The 22,896-nt window shown below is 35.4% G+C and overlaps 1 protein-coding gene across 1 annotated transcript in view; it reads left to right on the top strand.

Moving 5' to 3' along the window:
• The first annotated feature begins 307 nt into the window (after positions 1-307).
• Positions 308-22,896, top strand: part of Frk (fyn related Src family tyrosine kinase) — a 98,477-nt gene continuing 75,888 nt past the window's right edge. Inside the window, exons 1-2 of the mRNA XM_015500387.2 lie at positions 308-489; positions 639-1,294. Of these exons, the coding sequence (XP_015355873.1) occupies positions 924-1,294 (371 nt within the window). The 5' untranslated portion in view covers positions 308-489; positions 639-923. The remainder of the gene's footprint in view (positions 490-638; positions 1,295-22,896) is intronic.

The raw sequence follows: 22,896 nt of genomic DNA, 5'->3' as shown, positions 1-22,896 counted from the left end.
AAAAAAAAAAAAAAGTAGGGACTCAATGGTTCCTTCTCAATTGCCCTGTGTCTGGCAACAAATATCTGAACACTCTGATTTGCCTTTTTTATTTCCCCTAGTGGTTGCAAAACAATTCTACTCATATTTGTGGTGGAAAAAAAAATCCTCTGCCCTGATTTCTGTGCTGGGAATATAGCAAAACACAGGCTACCTGTGGTAGCCTGTTTCTCCAGGATAAAATGAAAGGAATTTGGCTTCCTGGTAAGGGGGCTGGCCTATCCTGGGTGTGTGAGAAGGGAGGGGTAACTGGGAGGGGAATCCCATTTAGATCACAGAAGAAACCAGGAAGTAAGGAGAAATTATTACAGTCTGTACATAGCTCAGGATGTTAAAGGCAATAGTTTCTGTCTGTTGGTTATTCATTAGCAAAACAGAAAAGAAAAGTCAGGATCAGGACGGGTGGAACCAAAGGAGCACGCTTGAAGCCTGGAGAGGGCTGTGGCACAGGTGAGACATGGAGATTTTACCTGGAAATAGTATCTTTCTCTTGCTAACTTTTTTCTTTAGACAAAGGGCAAGGTGGCTCTTTCTGCTCTCAGATATTTATTTAAAGTCCTTTTAATTTACTTTTATTTTGTTGTGGGATTCTTGAGCAGACAGGAAGAAGAGGCATTTTCCTCCTGAACAACTGCCCAGTTCCCACTTGATTTTGCTCTGGGGCAGCAGCTACAGCTGAAGAAAACCAGGAGGTGAATCCCAGGCAGGGCTTGCTGCATCCAGATCTGCGGGGACTGCTCTGAAACAGGACTTAGCACACTCTCCAAAGTATGGTGAGTTGGAGCTGATTTCAAAGTTACCTGGAGAAGAAGAGAAGAGAAAGTGGATCTGTGGAGACGACGGGGAGAGGGAAGGCCCTCTCCCCCTCTCCTAACCGGGGCACCATGGGCAATATCTGTTTGAGGCTCTGGGCATACTTGGAACCCTGTCTCCCCTGCATGTCCCAGGAGGCAGACAAGTCGGTGGTAATTGAGAATCCAGGGGCCCACTCTCCCCCTGAAGCTCCTCAGACTGCGAAACATGAACCCAAGAGAAGCCAGAGGCACTACTTTGTGGCTCTGTTTGATTATCAAGCTCGGACAGCAGAGGACCTCAGCTTCCGTGCAGGTGACAAACTCCAAGTCCTGGACACTTCCCATGAGGGCTGGTGGCTGGCCAGACACTTGGAGAAAAGGGCAGATGGCTCCAGCCAGCAATTGCAGGGCTATATTCCTTCTAACTACGTGGCCGAAGACAGGAGCCTACAAGCAGAGCCGTGAGTAGTACAGACCTACACTTTATTTGTTAACTCTCTGAGGGCTGGGTACTGAGTTTTCCTTCCTACCTATCTTCAACCTCCTATTCTCCAGAGTTGCATAGAGAGTTTATGGAAGTGCTGGTAAAAAAACCATTAGTTGAAACATACCTTTCTTGAAAAGTCAGTGTGAAACTTGCAGGTAATTGTTGCTGAAATGACTTTGATTATAGTATGTATACCCATGGGCCAGGTGCACTTCCATCAACAGAAACAGGAAATAATCCAGCGGTCACTTTAAAAACAGAAATATATTTCATTTGCAGGTAAACCATAGACTCTCTTAAACCATCCTTTAAAATCTAAAGTTCAGCTCTCTTTTGTTTTTGTTTTGACTTTTGAAGCATATATCAAGTCCTAACATGATTCTTTTTTAAAAAAAAATTATTTGTTCTTTTAAGTTATACATGACATCCTAATATGAATTCTAATCCTTTTCATTCTTAGTAGTCACACACATAGGTTAATCAACATAGATGGTGACTTTTATACAATTCTATTTTTTTCCCACTAAAATCATGACAGAGACATTTTTTCTTTGAATTCCCAGATTCTGAAGTATGTGACTCAAATTATGATATCTTTTGGTTATGATGATTAAACATTGGCCAGGTACAGAGAGTTACTAAAGTTTAACAAGAAAAATAAAGAGAACATTTCTCTGAAAGAGTAGATAAAGATTTGATCCTGAAAAAAAAAAATAAAAAGACTTTATATCTTGGTATTTGAATAAGCCCTATGAATCATAGTGCAACAAAGGAGCAAAATTTTATGTACTTGGTCATTCCATGCTTCCATTCATCCATCCATCTATCCAACCACCAGGAGGAACAGTAGTAGATATGATGAGTGGGGAAGAGAGCTACTGCTGATAGTTGAATATACAACTATCAGCTGATAGTTGGATAAACTGCAGTCTTGATAATGGATACATGGGGTCTGGTGAATTGGGAGCAAGTGGAGACTGTTGTGGGTCCCAGTCTTATTGCTGCCTGGTTTCAATGAAATTCAAGACTGAGAATGTCTCTCATGAAATGTACTCATTTTATAGAATGATTCTTTAATGAAAGAGTCTTGGGGATTCACTCATGATCTCATATAAGTATTTTTTCTTTTTATGTGGTTTGCAACATCTCTTACTGTCCCAGGGAATAAGATGATAGGCCAGGAAACATTATTGTTAGTTTCCAAATTCATGTATCCTAATATGAAAGGTGGTTTGATGATTTTTGAGAGTCTTTTCAACATCAAGAGCTTATAAAAGGTTTTAATTTATACCTAAATAGAAATGAATTGAATTTGTACTTTTGATGAATGGAATTGAGTTCTTAAATGAGAAAATCACCTGTGTGAACATTTATTTTCTATAATGATCTACAAGAAATATATTTTCTTATTCGTGGAATGTTTACTTATATGTTTTTATTATCACATGATTTCTGTGTAATAAATGGCTGTATGTATATTTTATATTTGGTGTAACATATTAGAAAAATACCATAATGTTAATATTTAGTGCCTTGAATTCATAATCTACTAGGTTTAAATAAATTAAATATTCAGTTCATTTAACTGTGTAATGCCTCCATCTCCTCATCTATAAAGTCTCTAGAGTTGCCTCGATTTCTGAATTTTCTGATTATTTGGGAACTCAAACTCTTTTATTTTGTTATATATATATATATATATATATATTGGTACTGGGGATTGAACCCATGGGTGCTCTACCACTGTGCTACATCCCAGCCCTTTTTATTTTATCTTGAGACAAAGTCTTGCTAAATTGCTCAAGTTGGCCTTGAACTTGTGATCCTTCTACCTCACAAGTTGAAATTACAGGTGTGGGCCACCACATCTGTCTTGGAAACACAACTCTTATTCTATCAAGCATTCATTCTTAATGCTGAAGAAAGCAGGCTGACAGACTCAAGATAAGCAATCCAAAGGTGATCATGCACTGGGTAAAAGGCATGAGTAGTGTCCTTATTAATTTAGATGGTCTTTGCCTACAAGCCAAAATAAAGCAGCTAAAGTATTGTGGCTATTTTTTGATTCTCAGGGGCCATCTGTAACCAAGAATACTCTTTTTCCCTCTGTACATAACTCCTGACCTTTCGACTTGAAATCGGTTCTCAGCAGTGTTTCCATCTGTCACTGCCAACTCAGATCTCTGCAGTGAGCCTCCTTGGAATCACTATACCTACTGGAATAAGATCCAGAAAATGCTACCATTCTGCTTCCAGCCCAGGACAGCCCACTTCTTTCCTTCTAAGTGCACACAGAGGCCTCACCTTTGAACCCAGATTACTTCTGGAGGTCTTTGCCACCATATGGCTAAATTTCTTTAATACTTTTGGGGCAAGTAGCTGCAGCCTCTTGAATTCCACTCCATTTCAAAGAGAAGTGATGTGTGTGTGTGTGTGTGTGTGTGTGTGTGTGTATTGGGGGAATTCTTGGGATTGAACCCAAGGCCTACGCATGCTCTCTACCACAGAGCCACATACCTAGTCCCTCAAAGAGAAGTGATTTTAACTTAGCAGTCATCAGAAGGAGTGTCTCAAGAGGCCTGCCCAGTGCTGTACTATGGAAGGAATCATACAAAAATAACTTATTTTAATATCTTTAGTGTGTTTTTTTTCAAACTATAATTCATTTTTCCTTATGAACACTGTGGAAGTTCATGTGGTTTATTGAGTTCAGTAAATATTACTAAGGGAAGATTATTGTTTATATTCATACATGTGAGATGGGTAGGTAATGGGAAGCCAATGAAAGTTGAATCATCTAATTTCTAATTAGAACAGTGTAATGCAGTGTATATTGGTGTTCATATATTTATGTCTTTTTGTTCTGATACTGGCTACTGAACCTAGGGATGCTACATTCCCAGCCTTTTTTATTCTTTATTTTGAGACAGGGTCTTGATAAGTTGCTGAGCCTGGCGTCAAATTTGTGATCTCCTGCCTGTGTTCGCCACCCTGCCTAACTGTTTATATCTTTATTCTTGACTTGCATAAGTAAGAAATTTAGTGCAAGTACTTCACGAGTTATTAGTGCCAGGGTAAATCAGTTTGGTTTGTCAAATTCTTTTCTTTTTTAGTACTTGAAAGTAGAGATGTTGACAAAAGAGCTAGTCTATTGATAAAAGAAACCAATTTACTAATTGATGATTATTCCTCTTAGAAAGGCTGTAACTTTTCTGAGTATCTTACATTAAGTGATATAAAAGCTCAATTCTTAAATAATTTTGTCTCTGTAAAGAACCATTACTGCATTTATCTTATCTTCAATTTGAACTTATTCATACAACTTTTTATAGATTTTTTCCCCCTACATCTTCAAAATGAAATCCCTCATGAACATTACTCTCAGCGTCTTTTTACTCAGAGCTTTCTCTCTTTTTAAAAATATTTTTTTTTTAGTTGTAGTTGGATACAATACCTTTATTTTATTTATTTATTTTTATGTGGTGCTGAGGATTGAACCCATGGCCTTGCACATGCTAGGCAAACATTCTACCACTGAGCCACAAACCCAGCCCCACAGAGCTCTCTTTAAATATAATATTATTATATTTAATAATATATAGTGTTTTTCAAGATATAAAGTTAACCCAGAAAATAATGAAATGGAAATTACATATGAATCTTGAAGTCAAGAAAAATGGCTTCACGTTTTGCTAATTTTAATGTAAGAAATTCAAGCATTGCAATATATTGATGAAAAATAAAATGATCAGCAATAATGTAGCACCATTTATCTATAACTAGTTTAAAAAGTTGTTTGCCCACTTGCTTAGTGTCATGATGGGCAAAAGGTGTGACTTATGCAGTCGAGGGGGAGAAATAAAGAATGTCCACATGTTTCTGCCCTTTTCAATACTTTATTCACTCAAATCACTCAATATAATTTCACTCTATAGGTTATTAAGGTTCTTAATCAAGAAAATGACAAGCCTTAATGCTAGACACTACAATAGACACAATCAATTCACAGCAAACAATTCTAGATTAATTCTAAGCACTGCAGACACACTTAATTATGACAGGCTCATGACAGACATTCCCTCTGCATGCTAAGCTCAAGTGTCAGATCAAAAGTCTCAAGCCTTAGGATCTAAGTCCAGCAGATGCACACTCACTCAGACTGTGGTGATTAGATCAGGGACCAAGGCAGACTTCTCCTGGGTTAGATCTGACAGCTGGCTGAGGAGGTGGTCATAGGGAGAAGTCCTTTTCTCACCAGAGTCAAGAGGCTGCTGTAGAGTTTGAGAGTGGTGAGAACAATGCAGAGGATCAGGCAGATGATACGAATTGGGATGTCAGTCTAGGTCCTCCTCAGGTGCTCAGGTTTGTGTGCATCAGTGTCGGTTGGCTGAAAGTCTGTTCATTTGTTCCATCATTTATACTAAATTTTGGGGCTTCTGACCACCCTTTCAATCCCTATCAGCTGCTGTGGGATTTCTAAGTGATGTCATTCGCCCTGTGATTAAAGCATCTGGTCTGGTGGTCCCCACCCTGATTTTCTTGTTTCTTGCTTTTATCAGAGTTAGGGCAACATACCATTGACTTCACTCTGAGTTTATCAGGGTGGGGATTAGTGACTTGTTTGTGCTTGAGGGCCATACTGGAAGGCTCCTTAGGCATGCCTGGTTAGACTTCAGGTTTCACACTGGAGTTTTTAAATGAAGTTGCTTAGGCTAAGGCCTAAGGCCATCTTTACATTTAGTTGTGCCTTAGCTGTTGTCTGTGTCTGAACTAGGGTCAGAGATGAGGTCCCTTAGTCTCCTGGAGAGAGGACTGGTGGGAGGGGAGTGTGGAGAGAAGCACAAAAAACAGCAGCTGATGGTTTTTGCTTCACCCACTTGACCACATAGGCCAAGGGGTAGCAGTTAGCATAAACAATTTGAATTTCCTTTGCGTGTGATTCTTGTTACGGTAACAACAGTGAAATACACTGCTGCAGTTCTACTCCATAAGCTTCTCAAAGGCATAAATTAGGTTTTCATAAAAAATAAAATCTGAGCTTGGAGTGTTAGCTCAGTGATAGAGGACTTGTCTGTTGTGCATGAGGCCCTGGGTTTGATTCTCAGCACCATGGAGGGAGAGGGGATGGTGGAGTGAGGGGGACAATGAATCAATAGAGTAATATCTAAATCTTATATTTTAATTAAGCTCCATATCTTTCTGTGTTGTATTCTTGTGTATGCTCCTGCTGGAGAGTCCACAATTGTGCTCTCTGTCCATTCCATGAGCCAGGTATGGTGCTAGGTGAATGACTCAGCAAAGTCGAGGAATCAGTCTTTGTTTTGTTACTTGCCTAATGTGGCTTTATGTTAAGAAGTGTCTCAGCACTGCACCTAAACTGTAAAGGCTATGAAGTTCTGTCCCCCACTAACTTGAGAATGGCCTACCTTTGTGTATCCGAGGCCTGGAGGAGCCACCGATACAATGGTATCTTTGTATGTCTTGTTAGCACTTCAGCAAAGGAAGTACTTTAGCAAAGGAAGAAGCAAAGTAGAAAGTTTTTTTTCTTCTCCTCAATTATTTTTGATTCTTTACCTGCTCAGGATTCTAGGGGCTGCCTTGAAAAAGAAAGCAAGAGTAAATATTTGTAACTTATAATTATGTTGGTAGTTTATGGGCTAAAAAGATTAGAATGTTAATAAGTACAAAGGTAATGAAATTTCTCTCTTCGTTTAGAGAGTATTTTCCTTCTCTTTAATGTGTTAGACAAGATTTAAGATTTTGTATCATCTAAGGTCACTGCCATTGTCTGGCTTTAAGAAAGTACATGGTGAAATGCTAAGAGTCTATGCTCTGAAGATTCTTACATCTTTGTTTTAGAACCACGTAAGGTTTTCCTGTTTGGTAATTTAAATATTGAAGAATTTAAAAATTATCCAATACTAGTTGTATACAAGGTTTCTAATCATTTTTTACCTAGATGTCAGTTTCTTTCTTAGCTGGGATGTGAATCCAGGTTTTGAAAGTCAAATTAGTCAAAGAGAAATAATATGGCTTAAAAATTAAAATTACTATTATAAAACAAGAAGGAAAGAAAGAAGAGAGAGGCATCAAAATATTCCTAAGTCAATCTTACATAATGGATTTTTATCTACTTTGAGTAGTTAAGTCACTAGAAAGTGGTTCTTTATCATCCCACAGTGGTTCTTTATCCAGACTGTTTCTTTACCTTGGTGTTTTTTTTTCAAGGGATAATAAAAGCACATGTGTTGACATGAAAATAATGCATTTTCAGTTCTTCTCTAAGATAAAATATATTTAAATACTCTAGTTTTTTGAGACTAAGCAAATATATATGTATATATATAATATACATATTGCTTTTTATCAAATCAAATGTTTTGGATAAATCCAAGATGAGATTTTAGAATTTAAAATTTCTCAAGAGCATGTTTAGATGCCATGAGTTTAATTAAAAGCATCTATTATTAAACGACAGTATTACCTATAGGATTACGAGGTATTCTATTCTCCCCATCCATTAAATTGTCATTATGAACCATTTATCAAGATGTTAAATAATAATATAACAAATATGTTGCTAAAATAATTAATTGAATACAGACTTTCATCTCAGGTATATAATATTGTATAATTTTTCATGTTAATATTACCATACAATGTTTATGTTAATAAAACTATTTACTTCAATTAGTTACCTAATGAAATTTTATATAAATTGTCACCGCTTTGACACAAAATTATAGTTAACTACCAAATTAAAATAAACTGTATAAAAAAATGACAAAGTCTCCTGAACTATGAAAAAAATGTCTTTTGTTTAAGCCATTAAAAAAAAGGAAAAGTCAGAAAAAGAGGAACAAATTGAGATACATTGATATCAAAGTTAAAGTTTAGTTAATAGCATTTAAAAGTAATGGCAATAAAACTTGATTACTTGTATTTCAAAAATACCTTTGAGAAGCAATGAAACACCATAGTATGGAATCATAAAAATGAGCTGGGTATCATCTTTTCTAGGAAATGTAATAAAGGTGATAATACTATAAAAATTTCAATTGCGATATTTCATTCAGAACCACTCTCTCTTTAGTAAAAGTATTGATTTTTTTTCTTTTTAGGTTTTCAACAAACAATGGAAAAAAATCTTGTGAAAGTAAAATAAATCATTAACTACTGAACTGTAGTCTTAAAGATTAAAACCTAAATTCCACCTTGATTGAATTTACTCTTTGAAAGCACAAAAGATTCTATTGGATTTGAATGGGCTTGTTTTTATGCAAGTAAATTCAGTTAAGTACATGGACTGTCTCTGTTCATTTATCTTGATGTTCCCTTTTGACAAATAATACTTAAGCATCTCACCAAAATAATATTGTCAAAGTAGACACAATCTTCTATACAGTGAAGCATGACTAACTTTTTTTTTTTCTTTAGAACCTACTATGTACTATGCACTTTAATTTGTCTTGTGTTCCCAAGGCAGAAAAATCAACAAACAATTCTTTGCCTCAATTAACTAACTGGTTGTCAGCTCAAAAAAAATTCCCTTTGGATTTTCCAACTATGAGTACTACACTGAGAATTTACATGGTAAATAAAAACTAGAGCTACTTTTAGGTTCTTCCAGTCGATATCTTAACTGTCCAAATGTTAGTGGTATAGAGTTTTAATAGAAATAATATGCTGGTTGTTCTTTTTGACATGTAGTGTGGTATGCTTTAAAGACACAGTATAAGGACTCAAAGGTTCTGGAACTGAATTTGTCTCTGTTATCACTTAACTATGTGATCTTGAGTAGTTTCTCTTCTGGGAAATATAAATAATTATGACATCTATCTCACTTGATCGTTGTAGGATATTAATGAGATGCTGTGCAGAAAGGGTGCAGAGCAGAGAACCCGATACATAGGAAATTTGTAAATATTGTATATTATTATTTAGTCAGCAGCTTTTCCTTCACCTATATAAATGGATCATTCTTTGTACATCTCCATTCTAGTCCAAGCTCCCGATATTCTTTCCCTGGGCTGGTCTCCTGTTCTGAGCATCTTTTCTGTCTTTGAAAGTTCCATTCTGTCACCAGCAGGCTTGCCTTTCCCATGGTCTATTCTGTCTGTCTGCAATCCTCTCCTTCCTCTACTTTCCCTGACCAGCTCTAACTCATTATTTAGGACTCGCCTTTTTTTGTCCCTCCCATCCCAGGCCTTTCTGAGAATTCTAGTCTAGATTAGGTGTTCCTGCTTGGAGCCTTTTAGCATCCTTTGTCAATATTATTAATTTGTTTTCGGTCAGACTAGGAGCTTTGGATGTGAGTGATGGGAAGGGGAGCCATTGCCTAGCCCCTGAGCTTAGAGTGATGCTAAGCAAAATAAACATTGGTTGGGTAAATGGATAATTAAACGAATGATTGCTCCAAATCTCAGGTCTTTTAAAAAGCATATGACAGAGTATCACCCTCCCCCTCTTTTTTTTTTTAACTTTTTCTCTTTCAGTTGCTTTTTAATACCAGGAAAACTACATTAAAGGCACAGACTGTTATCCATTCTTCTCTCAATTAATTGTTCATATCTTAATTTTTGTTTAGAATTGCATTAATAGTAGCATAATTCCAGGATCCCAGAAATCAGTTGCTCTAATATGCCCCTGGGGTGAAAATACTAAATTCATAGACTGATTCAGATATTCGTTATAATGTAGAATGAATATCAAGCCAGCAACACATTGTAAATCTCATGAAAATGGCATCTAAACATCACATGAACACATTTAAAACCATATAATGGTTACATTCAAAGTTAAGGAATTACTGGCCAGAGCATTTAAATGGACAGAAAACCAAAACCCAATTTATAAAATTAACGTTTTGGGACCAAACTTGTTTCGGTTTTTATGGTTGACATACATAATTTAAAATTATTATGTATATGAAATATTTTTCAGCTAATATATACTGAAAGTTTACTGAATATTAATAGATTTTTCACTGTTACATTCCTAAACCTTATCAAACAAAATAATTATATCTTCTTTTTGCTAATTTTCTTTCTAATTAGCTGCTAATTTCTCTGCAGTATTTTGTGGCTCCCATTTTTAATGGGGGTTCTTAGCACTTCTTAGCATTGAAAGCATTGGGTTGCTTTCCCTAGGGAAGGTAGTTGTGCAGATTAATAGCAGCTTTAATGATATTTCAGGGCTCCTTACAGCTATTTCCCAAAGCCTGCAACTTTAGTATTAGTTTATGTGGCTGTTTCTTTGAAGATTAATGTAATAGAAGAATTTTGCTAAAATGCATAGATGCAAATATAAATCACGTGATCCATATTACCCACCTTATTGCTTATTTGGCTAAATTCATATGCTTAATAGACTATCCTTTGTCAAAATCTTTCTGTGGTGTCATTTTTTTCAACAAAAGTTTTTTTAGATGTTTTTCTTTTTAAAAATTGAGTTAATTTGCATGTTAGTCTTTAATGTTTTTATTAAGGTCTTCTTTTTAAAAATTTACATGGCATATTTTATAGTGCTTTTACATTTAGGCTACATTTCTCAGTTAGATCTTTTTTTAATGATTTCTCTGGCATTTTGAGAGTAACATGACAATGCAACTCAAGGAATGGCAATTACTATAAACTTCTGAACTTCATTTATGTAAGGTATACATAATATATCTTATGTGTATAATTTTTAAGGAATTGAGAATCTTATCACAAATATTTTCTTTAACAGAAATGTTGCATACTGCATTGGCAGCTTGATTTGGATGATTTGGAAGAATCCCATATGGTTCTTAAGGTCACTGTAATGCTATCCTAGCCTCACATATGTCTTTTTTGCCATTTCTGAATATTAGCCAATTATGACAGATCAAGACACCATCCTGCAAGCCCCAGCATTGTGCTGACTGCCAAGTCATTGCCCAGGAGTCATTCCTCTAAGGAGCCTGTTATTCCTCTGAGTAACAGGACTCAGAATGATTTCCCTAAGTCTTTTTGGCACTTCTGATGATTGAAGAAAAGAAGTTCTAAGGGATTCATGTATGCATTCAATAAACTTTTTGTATCCTCTCACTTTATTAAAGGCATTGTTTTTCCATCATGGGAGTTATAAAAAATTAATAAGATGGTGTTTCCTCTGCAGAGAATTTTGCAATCCCTGGAGGTAAGACTGAAAAAAACAAGAATGTTATGTCAATGCCCTTCAACAAAAGACCACCAAGACCACATCTGTAGTGGTACATTACTTGTTGCAGAGAAGAACACATACCATGGAGAAGAGTGGATCATTTCTGTAAGAGGATGTTAGAAAGGATTTAGAAGTTTGAGGGTGTGATTTTGGGGAGAGTTGAAGCAAGCGGGGGTTTGCTCTGGATCAATGCTGTCAAGAAACGGAGATAAATATATGATTGGGTGTCAATAAATATTTTTGAGAAGAAGGAAAGACTAGTAGTAGATTGATGCCGTAACTGGTGCTGAAATAGCAGTCACTCAGGTTTATCGAGATAGATAGATGTTTGGTCATTTTTGTGGTTGGACAATGTTCATTTTTTGTGGATGTTCAAACATGATTCTGGAGTGATACGATCATGTTTTTGACTTCATACATCATGGTCACAGGGTGGTCTTGTCTGATGTTGATGAGGGAACACTGAGGCCTGACCTTAGTACCGGGCCAGCTCCCTGATGCCAGGGGCTGCTCATCATTCTCTCAGCATGGACAGATGCTGATCAGTGTACAAGAGTGGCACAAACTGTCATGAAGTACACACTTGAAAAAATAATTACTTAATGCTTAAATGAAGAAACAAATATGAGAATGAATGCGCAGAAGTAGGATAGATCAGTCTTGATTTTGGGGAAATTGTACCCTTTTTTCAGTGTTTAGCTTACATGATCCTCTTCTTAGAAGCATTTTCTAATCTTTGCAGAAGGAACGAACATATTTTCCTATGATTTTGATTTATTGTTAGTAGAACAATAGATTGTAATAATTAGCATTTGAGGGCTTACTATTTATTGTGTTACCCACCATATAAAGAACTCCATTTGCATGTCTTTTGTATCTCACAACAACTCAATGAGATAGATAGCTGTTATTATCCTCATTGGCAAATGTGGAGGCTGAAAGTAAGTAAACTCCTTGGTGGGAGGTCATTAGAGCTTAATTTTGATTTGTGTCAGTTAAAAAAATGAAGGGTATGGAGGTGAAAATCTCATGAATAAAGACAAGAAGACTTAAGAGGAAAGGAAATAACTAATATTTTTGAGTATCTTCAATATGCTAAGCACACAAAACTAATTTAATCTTTATAATAGCTCTGTATGGCAAGTTTTCTTATCACTATTTTTAGGGTTGGAAAATGGAAACTAAAATTAAATAGATTCTAGAGTATTCTTATCTGGTAAATAGTAGAGGCAAAACTATAAATTAGATGAAGAAAAAGAGAAAGTGACTGGAATAGAAAAATATGTGATTTGGCACCAGGTGCAGTGTTAGCAGAAATAGTCATTTCACACAGTAATTTTTTATGGGGATGGAAGGAACAGTTAAAGCAGAAAGGGAAAAAATGCATTCAATTTTTAGGCATGTCAAATTTTGAAGTTGTAATAGGACATCTCAATGAAAATGTCCAGGAGAAATTTAGAAACACAAAAGTCAAGACAAAGGAAAAAGTCTATTCTGTAAGGATGGATTCTGAAGTCATTCGCAGAGAGGTGCTGTTATAGATGTAACAGGAATATATAAACAATGGAACATTGTAGACTTCATGAAGTTTATAAGAACCATAGCAGCAGAGTCTAAAAACACAGGAGAAGGAGGCATTTCTTTAGAAATGCCCATAGTTTAGCTGAGTATATGTGATGTGTAGGTTGTGGTATGACTCCCTTTGTTCCTGCCTCTTCGTGTCCCCACTCTTGGGTAGTCTCTCGCCATATTGACAATCAGCTTGATTAATTTACTTGTTTTGATGAATGGCATGGTAGCAATTGTGACAAAAGCAGAGACTTCCTTGGAAAGTACTTGCATGTTGTGGTTTGCTCTCTCACTGCTCTTGGAATTCTGCAGCTACCATGAAAAAACTCAAACTAACCTCCAGAAGGATGAGAGGCCTGACTAGTCCCAGCTGACCAAAGATTCATGATTAATCCGGCTAAGATCAGTGGAGCCTGTCTCAAAGTCCTAAGCCTTTAGATTTGTGAATTAGCTAAACAGTATGGAGCAAAACCTAACATAAGAAAGAACAGTCTGGACAGGAAACAATGAAGAATTAATAAAAGTAGAAGGAAAAAAAGCATCTTTTTAAATTAAGAAAATTGAATATAAGGGGATTGGGGATATAGCTCAGTTGGTAGAATGCCTGCCTCTCATTTACAAGGCCCTGGGTTCAATCCCCAGCACCACCACCAAAAAAAAAAAAAAAAAAAATCAAGATGGTGGTTTGGGGTCATATGCTGAAGAAAGATCAAGGTAATGAAGAAGAGAAAGGATTGTTGGCTTTTTGGAGGATTATTGGGGAGACTGAAAAACAATTTCATAAAGTAATGGTAGGTCAAGGCATGCAATAAAGATAAAGTGCATAAAGAGAAACTGGCTTTTCTATCCAGGACTCTGCACTGAGAAGTTTAGGCTGAGTTGGGTCCTAGATGATGTATTGTATGATAAAGATCACACATAGAGTTAGGTTCACCCTGAGAATGAGAGCTGAGGGAAATCCAAGGCCAAAGGACAGTGGAGCCCAGCTGCCTCCACTTCTAAGCAGAGTCTGCAGGGTCTGAAAGGATTGTATCTGATTAGGATTTGAAAAAATGTTTCATCCTTTCTAGGGTGTCAAAGTTGGTAGGTATTCGTCATCACTGGATATCCAGCATTTGAAAATTGAGGTATGTTGAGAAAAGGTTTAGGGTTCATTTCTAATTTTGTGGGTCTGATCTTCCCAAAATTATTTTTAAAAATTTATCAGTTTTTCTCCTAGGTACTCTACTATCAGATTTGGGGGTCATGCTGTGGGAAAAGTGAACCCAGTCCTAAGTCTTAGAGAGGCAGTAAATATATGTTACTTTAAAGAAATTTATCTGTGAAGGAAAGTTCACAGATCAGATATAGAACAGCAGATTAAGGAGGCATAAGGATCAGAATTTGCTTGGAAATACTAAATCAACCTAATTGTTCTTTAAAAGTACTTCAATAGTTAACTATATATTCTGCATCTATGTTTAAAAAATTTCCTTTCTATGGAAGGAAAATAATGCACTCTGATCCACCTATGTAAGGAATCCTTTTATATACAACAGAAATACACTGGCCTCTGCACTTTCTGGAAAACCCCTGGGGAGTGGGTTAGGAAAGCCCAAAGTTTTCTCCTCTGATATACTGTAGTTACAGAATATTCCTCTGTTTAGCCTCAGGCTATTATAATACAGCAACGACAGTGACGTTTCAGATAAAAACAATACAAAACTGACTCAATAACTTGTATTTGGGTTATGTAATAGTTGATACCAAAACAGGCAGATATTGGTTTTGGTGCTGAATCACTTTGAACTCTGTGATTTCTTATCAAAAGTCTGACTCAGGGAACTAGTAGTTTAGAAAAATAAAAATTCATGTTATTGACTTAGCAGGTCTTGGTAGAATGATGGAAAGCAAAAGAGTTTCATGACTGTTAGTGGAGACTAAAGAACCCCAATAGATAACTTTTCACTTTTGAATATTTTGCTCTTTAGTAAAATTCCGACTATTTTTTGAAGACTTAATGTCCATTTCTAAAAATTTTTAGTCTTATAAAATATTCTAGGATATCAATAATTTTTAAAACATTTATCTTTAAAAATATATTTGGTAAATACAAAGAATCTGTATAAATTTTAGTAAATTCTAAATTATAATGGTTAATAAACATCCCTACAACTGGCTAGCCCCAAGAATTAAATTATTACTAACAGTGAACCTTTGAGTTCCTCCTCTAGGTCCATCCTTAGAGTAAAACCTTCTTCCCAGAAAACACTCATAGTAACTCAGTTCACAATAGAAAAAGACGGGAGTTAGTCCAAATGTCCACTAATGAAAGAGGAATAATTTGTGATTCATGCATTTAATGGAATATTATACAAGAGTGAAAATAATGAATTGAATGACATACAAAAGTATGGATGAACTTTGGAAACATAATTTAGAGTGAAAAAATAGTTGGAGAGACTAAATAAAGTCCCTCAATAAGGAAAACCAAATAATATATTGTTTTGGCATGCATGTTAGTACACTAACAAAGTAAGGGAATGATAGGTTGCTATTTGATTTACTCATCGGAGTATTGTGAATTCTATACTTCTGTAGACCTTTTTTTTTGGTACTGGGTATTGAACCCAGAGCCTGTGCATGCTAGGCTCACCACTGAGCTACATTCTTAGTCCTTATTATTTAAAGTTCTTATTATTTAGTCCTCATTATTTAAAGAAATTCTAAGAAGTCGGGACTGGGAATGTAGCTCAGGAATAGGGTGCTTGTCTAAAATATGTAAGGCCTTGGATTAAATTAGCACCTCAAAACAAACAAAGAAACAAAAAGCAACAACTTTTTTTTTTTTTTAAGAAGTCTCCTATTCCATAAAAAACAAAGGCTAGCAAGTATGTTGGTCATAAGGGATCAGATATAAGCATATGTAGTTCATGGTTTGTTCTATCTTACAATATTCTTTTCTTTTCTTTTTGGGATTGAACCCATCCCCAGTCCTTTATATATTTTTACTTAGAGACAGGGTCTCGCTAAGTTGCTGAGGGTCTCCCTAAATTACCAAGGCTGACCTGAAACTTTTGATCCTCCTCCCTCAGCCTCCCAAATTAGTGAGATTTCTGGCATGCACCATGTGACTGACACAAAATTGTTTTCACAGAATTATCCTTTAATATTCTGCTTCTAACCTAAATAGAGATAAAAACTGATGATGACTTTTCCAATTTCTGATGTCATTATTTACTTTTAAAACTTCTCTACCCCTTAACCTGTGGACCATGGTCTCCTATAGTTTCAAAAATATGCTTGAGATTGTCCATGAACACTCTGAAATTGCACATAAAATTTATATGACATTTTCAGACAAGGAATTATAAGTTTTATGATATTCTAAAAGAAATAATGTTTAGAACGTAGAAGAACCTGTATTCTAAAATTAGTATCAGCAAAAGGTTGAAGTTTGTTCCTCTTGAAAAATTGATTTGTTTCCTTATAGCAGATACTAATAATTTATTGCACACCACAGTTTTCTTCCTTCTTAGCTGCCAGGAAGCTCAGAGTCCAGTTAAAAGCTTTGTCATAATGACCGTTTTTGACCTTAAGTCTGTTGTTTTCCTCTTTTCATTCTCTTCTCTTTATAAACTCCTTTTTGTTTTTGTTTTATTTTGTTTGTGCTGGGAGTTGAACCCAGGGGTACTCTACTACTGAGCTCTACCTGGCTCTTTTTATTTTTCCTTTTAAAATTTCTTTTCTTAGAACATATATTGAGTTTTTCTAGGGGTCTGTATTGTGATCAACTAAACATGTAAATACTAATGATTAGTCTAGATGTATGTTACACTTTTGAAATCCTAAATTATAAAGAAAAAACAATTTTACATTTTAATCTGTACACTCACTAATCAAAAATACATTTTCAATAATTGTCTTTCTGAGCTTGGTTGGGATACTTATATTCTGCCTCTTACCTTGTTTAGTTCATTGCTTCTCAATTCCATCAGGGCACATCTTTGCCCTTTCTCCTCGTCTATGTGTGTGTACATGTGCATGGGATTCATTTTTTTTGGTAACTGGGATTGAACCCAGGGGTGCTTAACCACTGAGCCACATACCCAGCCCTTTAAAAATATTTTATCTACAGACAGAGTCTCATTGAGTTTCTCAGTACCTTGCTAAGTTACTGAGGCCAGCTTTGAACTTGTGGCCCTCCTGCCCCAGTCTCCTGAGTGAGCTGCTGGGATCATTCTAGCCATCTCTTGATCTGTAAAGTGAGGCAGGAAAGTATTCTCAGAAGGGCTTTTAACCCTGAATGAGACCCAGGTACATTAGAAGAGACACAAAAGTGTGAAGAAAAAATGGAGACAAAGGACAGGAGAGGACATAATGGCTTACGATGTAAATTTAAAAAAAAAAAAAGGCACTTTTTCTAAACTTTTAAAACAGACATTAGAAAAAGTGTGAGAATACACATACTTCTGTTTAATAGGAGTATAAATAAAAATAAAAGGAAATAAATTAATGTTCAAGGAAAGCAAATACGGTGAGATTACACTAGGAACCACAGAAAACGAGAAGAGGGATTGGTGAGCAGATGATAGCATGCATTGGTTTACAGTTGAGGATTAGGGTTAGGGTTAGTCAGGGATAGTGTGTTAACTATGGAAGTAAGTCAGACACATGTAGGCATTCAGGAAGTTCATGATTCTGTGCTTACATTATTTTAACTATATTTTTAAAAATATCGCTGGAGTTTTTGCATTTGTGTTCTGAAGCATTTGTATTAAGGAGAGGATCACCCGATCTCAGCTTTTCAATTCATGCTTTATTGCTGGGTCCAAATTGAAGGAGATATAATGCTAATCATTATTACTGAAAGTCAGTTAAGCCCATTTCTTCCTGTATTATATCTTCTTGATACCATCCAAGTTACCTGTGAAACTTTGTTGTTGGTTATCTTTCAGAAAGATAACTATCCAAGTTACCTATGAAACTTTGTTGTAGGTTATCTTTCATAAAGAAATACAGAAACTTGTTGGATAGAGATAAAACCAAGTGATTTTAGGGACCTAAAAATGAATTGACCTGTAAATTTGGCACATAGGGTTAAACAAACTTGGGAGTGAGGCAAGAAAAATCTTCTATGTTTGCCAATGGAAATTGGCTATTTAGGCAAGTTGGTAAAACCAAAGGCTGCTGCAGGGAATTAGAATAAGTTAATACCTTTTCTTGCTCCCAGTGACTCAGAAAGTCAAGAAGAAAGCACTGGTATGTTCAGATGGCTCTGCTACTCCTATTAGGGCAAATCTGAAATAAGTGTTATTTAGTGACTTACTAGTCAAAGAAAAACCATGTTAATCATAATAATAACAACTTTTATTCTGTTGGCATCTTCACAAGTAGAATAGAAAATAGCTTTTTAAGGAATTAGAAGAATAGTTAGACATGAATGACAGAAGGTTTGTATAAACTTCTGCACAGTTCTAATGTTGATTTCTAGGACAGAGCTTACTTATTTCATTCAACCTATCTATACCTTTACATTTATAGTTAAATGGACTGATATTTGTCTTGTAAATCTATTTCACTTTAATGGACAAAATACTATTTTTTTCCTTTCCAAAGGAATCATATCAGTTGATCTGAGTTTGAAAGTAACTTCACAGAATCTAATCTTTCTCAAATGTAAGGGAAGAACATCTCCCAGGAATCTTTGCTCAACAGTTCTGGGAAGATAAGATTTTCAAAAGCATTTTGTCTTAATATTTCTATCTGCATCATTGTATACTGACAGGTGCTTGAGAGCCCTTAGTGATTTAGTTTTGTACAATGAGTATTATAAGAAAAATGATCCAAACTTATTTTTCAAACCTTTGTTTTTCATTATCCATTTGACATATTTTAGCAATTTTTGGTTATCATAATTTTGTGCCACTGGAAAGGAAGAGGAGTATAAATAATAAATGGTTTAGTTTGATCCAGCAGAAAGTCATTGTATTTGCTGAGGACAACTTAAGTAATTGGCTCACTGCAATCTAGGAGCTTACCTTATCTAATGATCTCAGCCTCTGCAGAGAGAGAAGAGCAAATCACCCCTGTTACTGGAAGATTTGTCATGGAAAGAAGCTTTGTCCAAGCAAAGAAGGAAACTTTGCCATTTCTTCTTAAATTGCTGGTCTATTTTCAGAAACAATGTATTTACTCAAAGTTATTAAAGAAAAGAACAGACAGCTCTCCCACTGCCTGCTCTTTTTGTCCACTTTACCTGGAATGGAAAAATGAAATTAAGTCACACTTAATGGAATTTACAGGTAATAGTGATTAAGAAAGAGAGCCAGATGAAGAGAAAGAAAATATATGAAATGAGGACAAGATGGTGGAGAAAAAGGATAGGAAAAAGGGAGGAGAAGGCAGTACTAAAAATTTTTATCACCAAGGAAAGTAGCAAGTTTCAATCTCTATGAATGTTCTCTACTGTAAATAGAAACCATAGAAACAGACATTCACCTGCTCACTGTTTATTTGTGGGTAGTTGTTGCAACACAGAAATTCAGTACCTGTTGTTAGTACCAAAATGAAAAAAAAATCAGTACATTGGAGATTAAGGAAATATTTAATAATAACTCTACCAAGGGACCAATGAGTTGAACACTTGATTTAAGGGCATAGCTCATGAATGATATTGACAATTCTCCTTGCTTTTTCCTTTTTTGATATAGGCATTCATTACATTTAATCCAAATGTTCTAGCAATCATGCACTGATAGTTTGCTAATCAAATATGGTAGCAGATTATAACTTAGAAGCAGAATTTTCAATCATTGTTATTAGGAAGAGTGTTTCAGAGAATATGCTTTAAATGGGTGGTGGGAATGAATACCGATTGTGGTTAAATTGGAAAAAAAAATAAGGCTGTTAGCAAGTTTAGAATGTACATGATTTTTTTTTTTCATCTAAATGCTTTGCCCTGTGGTGATCATCTTTCTTTTCTTTTCATTCTTTCTTTCTTTTATAACTTTTTTAGTTGTAGATGGACACAATATCTTTGTTTTATTTATTTATTTTTATGTGGTGCTGAGGATCAAAACCAGTGCCTGAACCATGCTAGGCAAGTGCTCTGCCACTGAGCTATAACCCCAGCCCTTTTTTTTTTTTATTAATTTTTTATTTGTTCTTTTTAGTTATACATGATAGTATATGTATTTTGACATATTATATATACATGATGTATAACTTCCCATTCTTGTGGTTGAACATGGTCATATATTCATATATGAACATAGGAAAGTTATGTTCAATTCATTCTATTGTCTTTCCTATTCCCACCCCACTCACTCCCTTCCCTTGTCCTCTTTGTTTGACCCAATGAACTTCTATTCTTCCCCCCACATTCTTTTTTTTATTGGTTGTTCAAAACATTACAAAACTCTTGACATATCATATTTCATACATTAGATTCAGGTGGGTTATGAACTCCCATTTTTACCCCAAATACAGATTGCAGAATCACATCGGTTACACATCCACATTTTTACATAATGCCATATTAGTAACTGTTGTATTCTACTACCTTTCCTATCCTCTACTATCCCCCCCTCCCCTCCCCTCCCATCTTCTCTCTCTACCCCATCTACTGTAATTCANCCATACTGCTTTCCAAATTGGCTGCAATTTGCAGTCCCACCAGCAATGTACAAGAGTAGTACCCTTTTCCCCACATCCTCGCCAGCACTTGTTGTTGTTTGACTTCATAATGGCTGCCAATCTTACTGGAATGAGATGGTATTTTAGGGTGGTTTTGATTTGCATTTCTCTGACTGCTAGAGATGGTGAGCATTTTTCCATGTACTTGTTGATTGATTGTATGTCCTCCTCTGAGAAGTGTCTGTTCAGGTCCTTGGCCCATTTGTTGATTGGGTTATTTGTTTTCTTATTGTTTAATTTTTTGAGTTCTTTGTATACTCTGGATATTAGGGCTCTATCTGAAGTGTGAGGAGTAAAGATTTGTTCCCAGGATGTAGGCTCCCTATTTACCTCTCTTATTGTTTCTCTTGCTGAGAAAAAACTTTTCAGTTTGAGTAAGTCCCATTAGAAAAACTAGGGATAACAGGAACTTACCTCAACATTGTAAAAGCTATCTATGCTAAGCCTCAGGCTAGCATCGTTCTGAATGGAGAAAAATTGAGGGCATTCCCTCTAAAATCTGGAACAAGACAGGGATGCCCTCTGTCACCACTTCTATTCAATATAGTTCTCGAAACACTGGCCAGAGCAATTAGACAGACGAAAGAAATTAAAGGCATAAAAATAGGAAAAGAAGAACTTAAATTATCACTATTTGCACATTTTTATTGCATGTTAACATCCACATATCAGAGAAAACATTTGTCTTTTGGTTTTTGGGATTTGCGTATGTCACTTAGCATGATTAGTCTCCAGTTCCATCCATTTACTGGCAAATGCCATAATTTTATTCTTTATGGCTGAATAATATTCCATTGTGTATGTATACCACATTTTCTTTATCTATTCATCTGTTGAGGGGCACCTAGGTTGGTTCCATAGATTAGCTATTGTGAATTGAGCTGCTATAAATATTGGTGTGGCTGCATTACTATAGTATATTCATTTTAAGTCTTTTGGGTTTATGCCAAAGAGTAGGATAATTGGGTCAAAAGGTGGTTCCATTCCAAGTTTTCTGAGGAATCTCCATACTGCTTTCCATAGAGGTTAGAATGTGCATGATTGTTAAGCATTCCATGGGCCCAACTGAAATTGGATATATGGGTATTGATTTCTTATAAAAATTTTTTGACCTCTTATAAGTTCACATTTATAATTTAAATTCTGGTTAATAAAGAATTAAGTTATTTATTTACAATGAATTTCTTCTTGGAAGGCCATGCAGCAGCAAACAAGTAAAATCAATATTCTTAACTCTTAAAAACAATTCTTGTCTCTACCTCCCCTCCAGCCATTGCACATTAAACTCCTTTCTTATACAGCAAATCTGTTTGCAAAAGTTGTCTGAACTCAGGTCCTATTTCCTTCTTTTTCCCCTCTTTAAAAATTGTTTTATTGTGGAAAATTTCAAACATTCTTAAAGTATAGAAAATAGTGCCCCCACATACTATCAGTCAACTTCAAAAATGATCAACACATGAAAATCTTATATCTTTTTATTTCTTCTTCCCATTTCTCTACCACCTCTTCTGTATTATTTTAAGCAAATTCTAGACATATACATGTTCAAATGCAGATATATTTCTATCTGAAAAATATTTTGTAAGTAAAAGACATGAAATACTATTGATAAACAAATAAACATAATTACAGTAGAATAATTAATCCTAATATTATCAAATATCTAACATGGAACTTTCCATAGTCTTGTTGTTTACTTTTTATGGTTTATTTATTTAAATCCATATTTTCATGGATTTATTTTGTGGTTTATTTGTGATCCAGACACAGTTCATTCATTGTGACTGGTTGATTTGTTTCTTTTAATCTCTTTTATTTATTTATTTGTGGTGCTGGGGATTGAGCCCATGGTTTCTCACATGCTAAGCATACATTCTAACACTGAGCTACACCCCCAGCCTCAGTCGCTTTTAATATATATCTCTCCTCTATGTTTACTTGGATTTTGATACTTTATTCTCTCTTGAACTCATTGCAATTAGACTTCTCCTTTTTACCACTTCAGAAAGCTGTTCTTATCAAAGATCAATAGAGAAACTTCACATCACAAAGCTTATTGGCCAGTTTCTAATCTTTGTTATCTTATCAACATCACTTAGTACACTTGATGACTCCCAACATCCTTAATATACTTCCTTTAACCAA

The sequence above is a fragment of the Marmota marmota genome, unplaced genomic scaffold (assembly GCF_001458135.2).
Source record: "Marmota marmota marmota unplaced genomic scaffold, marMar, whole genome shotgun sequence".
NCBI lineage: Eukaryota > Metazoa > Chordata > Mammalia > Rodentia > Sciuridae > Marmota > Marmota marmota.
The sequence above is the reverse complement of the archived record's forward strand: the minus strand, read 5'-3'. Positions and strand labels throughout refer to the sequence as shown.